The sequence below is a fragment of the Rhincodon typus genome, unplaced genomic scaffold (assembly GCF_021869965.1).
Source record: "Rhincodon typus isolate 14 unplaced genomic scaffold, sRhiTyp1.1 hic_rhity00016074, whole genome shotgun sequence".
Classification (NCBI taxonomy): Eukaryota; Metazoa; Chordata; class Chondrichthyes; order Orectolobiformes; family Rhincodontidae; genus Rhincodon; species Rhincodon typus.
Window position 1 is genome coordinate 1 of NW_025981712.1, and position 3,672 is coordinate 3,672.

Genomic DNA, 3,672 nt, shown 5'->3' on the forward strand with positions numbered 1-3,672 from the left:
ATCTATGCCCCTCATGATTTTATAAACCTCCATAAGGTCACCCCTCAGCCTACTACGCTCCAGTGAAAAATGTCCCAGCCTCTCCTTGTAGCTGCGAGCCTCCATTCCCAGCAACATCCTGGTAAATACCCTCTCCGGCTCAATAATACCCTTCCTGTAACGAGGCGACCAGAACTGGACACAGTATTCCAGAAGAGGCCTCACCAACGTCCTGTACAACCTCAACACTTCAGAAGGGTGTTGAAGTTGCTCCTTCTTTGTCCTTCTCCCCTGCCCACCCCTGCCCTCTCCTCCTGGTACACTTCACCCTCTGGCCTTTCTCTCTCCCCTCCCCTCCGCCCACCCAGGTTTTGGTTGGCAGACTGCCCCCGAACAGCGGAAGCGGTGAACTTTGCCACCCAACTCTACAACGAGCTCATGGCTGTGCCCTACATGGCCAAGTTTGTGGTGTTTGCCAAGATGCATGATGGGAGAGATGGCCGTCTGCGATGCTACTGCATGAGTGACGACAAGGTGGATAAGACCCTGGAGCAGCATGAGAACTTCACCGAGGTGGCTAGAAGCCGCGATATCGAGGTACGGCCACGCTGCTGTCCCTCGCTTCAGTGGTTCATTGACGTGTGAAACCTGGTTGGTCCAATGAGGAAAATTCTGCCAATTTGTTTTCATTCATTCATGGGATAATCACTGACCAGGCAGCATTTCTTGCCCCATCCCTAATTGCCCAGAGGGCAGTTAAGAGTCGACCACATTGCTGTGGGTCTGGAGTCACATATAGGCCCAGACCAGGTAAGGATGGCAGTTTCCTTCCCTCAAGGACATGAGTGAACCAGATGGGTTTTACCAATAATCGACATGGATTCACAGTCATCATTAGATTCTTAATTCCAGATATTTATCGAATCAAATTCTACCGTCTGCTGTGGCGGGATTCGAACCCGGGTCCCCAGAGCATTATCTGGGTCTCTGGGTTAACAATCCGCCGATAATGACACTGGGCTACTACCTCCAACCTCTTCCATCAGGCTGAAGATACAAAAGCTTAAAAACACATACCAACAGGTTCAGAGAGCATCTTCTTCCCTGCTGTTATTAGACTGCTGAATGGACCTCCCAGATTTCAAATCTAATGTTGATCTTGTTCCCTGTGCACCTTCTCTGCAGCTGTAACACTGTATTCAGTCACCCTAACATGTACGGTATGACCTGCCTGTACTGCACGCAAAACAAAACTTCTCACTGTACTGAGGGACATGCGACGTTAATCAATCAGATCCAAATGGTGTGTGCGCTATGGGGCGTGCTGCCTGAATGGACCCAGCATTGGGACCTGCTCCCTGAAGGAGAGACCGCCTCGCTGCGCTTAGGATCTTTCTGACACCCGCTTGGGCAGCGAAGAAAAGCAGCTCCTTGCCAAGGGGAAGCGGGGAGGTGCGTGGCCAGATGCCATCCAGCCCATGTCCTCTCACCTCCCAATCTGTCCGCAAATCTTCTCGCCGAAGTGGCCGTCTAACCACTCTCTGTTCTCCCTGCCCTCTCCACCCGCCTCAGGTCCTGGAGGGAATGCCGCTGTACGTGGAATGTTCCGGCAACATCGTGCCCGTCAGGAAGGCGGGCCAGCAACGCTGCTTCACTTTCCGTTCGTTCAAGGAGAACCGTCTGCCCATCACCGTCAAGGTCAGTGCAAGGGGGGGAATGGCCTCATTGGACTCCCTATCACAGACAGCGCGGGAGGCACCCACAGGTGGCAGCCAGCGGGTGGGGGGGCCATCACAGTGACATTCCCCAAGCCTCAATGGGACCTGACCCCACCTCGGAGGGCTATATGCCATTCTGGTCTCCTCATGGGAACCGCACAGGTTCCAACAGGACTCATTCCCCGGGTGTACACCTTCCTGGGTAAGAGCAGACAGAGGCCATTCGGCCCATTCACTGGCTGGACTGATCTGATCAGCTTCAACTCCACATACCCCGCCTTTTCCCCCTTGACTCCCTTCCTGACGACATATCTCTTGATCTCGGCCATGAATCCATTTAACGTCCCCAGGACTGCACGGTGAAGAATTCCACAGGTTTGCTTCCCCACCCCCTTTCCTGGCACCATCCCAGCCCCCCACCCCAATCCCCTGGCCCGGAGAGAGGAAATTCCTCCTCACCTGTGTCAGAAGTAGACAGCCTTTCTTCCGATCCTAGGCTCTCCCACGAGAGTTTACAGTGAACGTCTTTTAAGGAGAGACTGGGCCCGCGCTCTGAGAATTGGAACCGACAAAGTTCTGGCCATGTGTGTCAGGTTGGATGGTACTGAACCCTGGCTTTGGTGGTTGTAAAACTGGGGGACGGAGCCATCAGAATAAAGCCATTTGTCGCTGAGAGGAAAATCTTCACCTGGAATGTGGGGAATCCTTTGGGATTCTCTCCTGCAGAGGGCAGTCATTGGAACAAGTGCACGAAGGTAGGGAGGTGTCGAGATTTCTAGATAAAGAACAGAAATGAGGGGGAAAGTGGTTGAAACATCGGTTCAGCCTTGATCTTATTGAATAGTGGAGGGCTCAATGGCACACAGCATGGAAACAGACCCTTCGGCCCAACCAGTCCATGCCGACTATAATCCAAAACTAAAGTAGTCCCATCTGCTTGCTCCTGGCCCATACCCCTCCAAATCTTTCCTGTTCATGTACTTATCCAAATGACTTTTCAACGTTGTAACTGTACCCAAATCCACCACTTCCTCTGGAAGTTCATTCCACACACAAACCACCCTCTGTGTAAAAAGAAAATTGCCTTTTTTAAATCTCTCTCCTCTCACCTTAAGAACGTGCCCCCTAGTCTTGAACTCCCCCACCCTCAGGAAAACACCCTGCCATGCACCTTATCTATACCCCTCATGATGATATAAACTTCTGTAAGGTGACCCTTCACCTTCCTACGCTCGAGGGACAAAAATATCCCAGCCTATCTGAATGTCCCAGGGTATTCGGACTTTAGGAAGGGCAGGTAAAAAGGAAAAGGTGGTGGAACGGCATTGCCGGTTAAAGTGAAAATTAACACAATAGTGAGAAAGGATATTAGTTCTGACAATGTGGAGTCTGCATGGGTCGAGTTGAGAAATTTCCAAGGGGCAACAAACATGAGTCATATATAGACCCCCAAACTGCAGTGGTGATGTTGGGAATGGCATGAAGCAGGAAATTAGAGATGCGTGTGATAAGGGAGGATCAGTGATCATGAGTGATGTTAATCTGCACACAGAGTGGGCAAATCAATTTGGCCATAATGCCATAGAGGAGGAATTCCTGGAATGTATACGGGATGGTTTTCCTGACCAATATGTGGAAGAACCAACTGGAGAGCAGGCTGTCTGAGACTGGGTGCTATGTAATGACAAGGAAACCATTGCCGATCTAGCTGTGCGAGACCCCTTGGGGAAGAGCGACCATAACATGATAGTATTTTTTATCAAGATGGAGAGTGAGATATTTGCTTCAGAGACTGGGGTGCTGAACCTTAATAAAGGAAACTACGAGGATATGAGGCGTGAGTTGGCCTTGACAGATTGGGGAGAGTTACTTAAAGGGATGAGAGTGGATAGGCAATGGCAAACATTCAAGGAACGCATGGGGGAACTGCAACAACAAGAAGGCAGATTACTACCTGAACGGCTGTAAATTGGGA

The 3,672-nt window shown here is 50.8% G+C and overlaps 1 protein-coding gene across 1 annotated transcript in view; it reads left to right on the forward strand.

Moving 5' to 3' along the window:
• Positions 1–340: 340 nt before the first annotated feature.
• LOC125482730 (ankyrin-1-like) overlaps positions 341–3,672 on the forward strand; it is a gene marked incomplete at its 3' end in the record, with an annotated part of 4,656 nt that continues 1,324 nt past the window's right edge. The window contains exons 1-2 of the mRNA XM_048594862.1: positions 341–576; positions 1,552–1,677. Coding sequence (XP_048450819.1) covers positions 418–576; positions 1,552–1,677 — 285 coding nt within the window. The remainder of the gene's footprint in view (positions 577–1,551; positions 1,678–3,672) is intronic.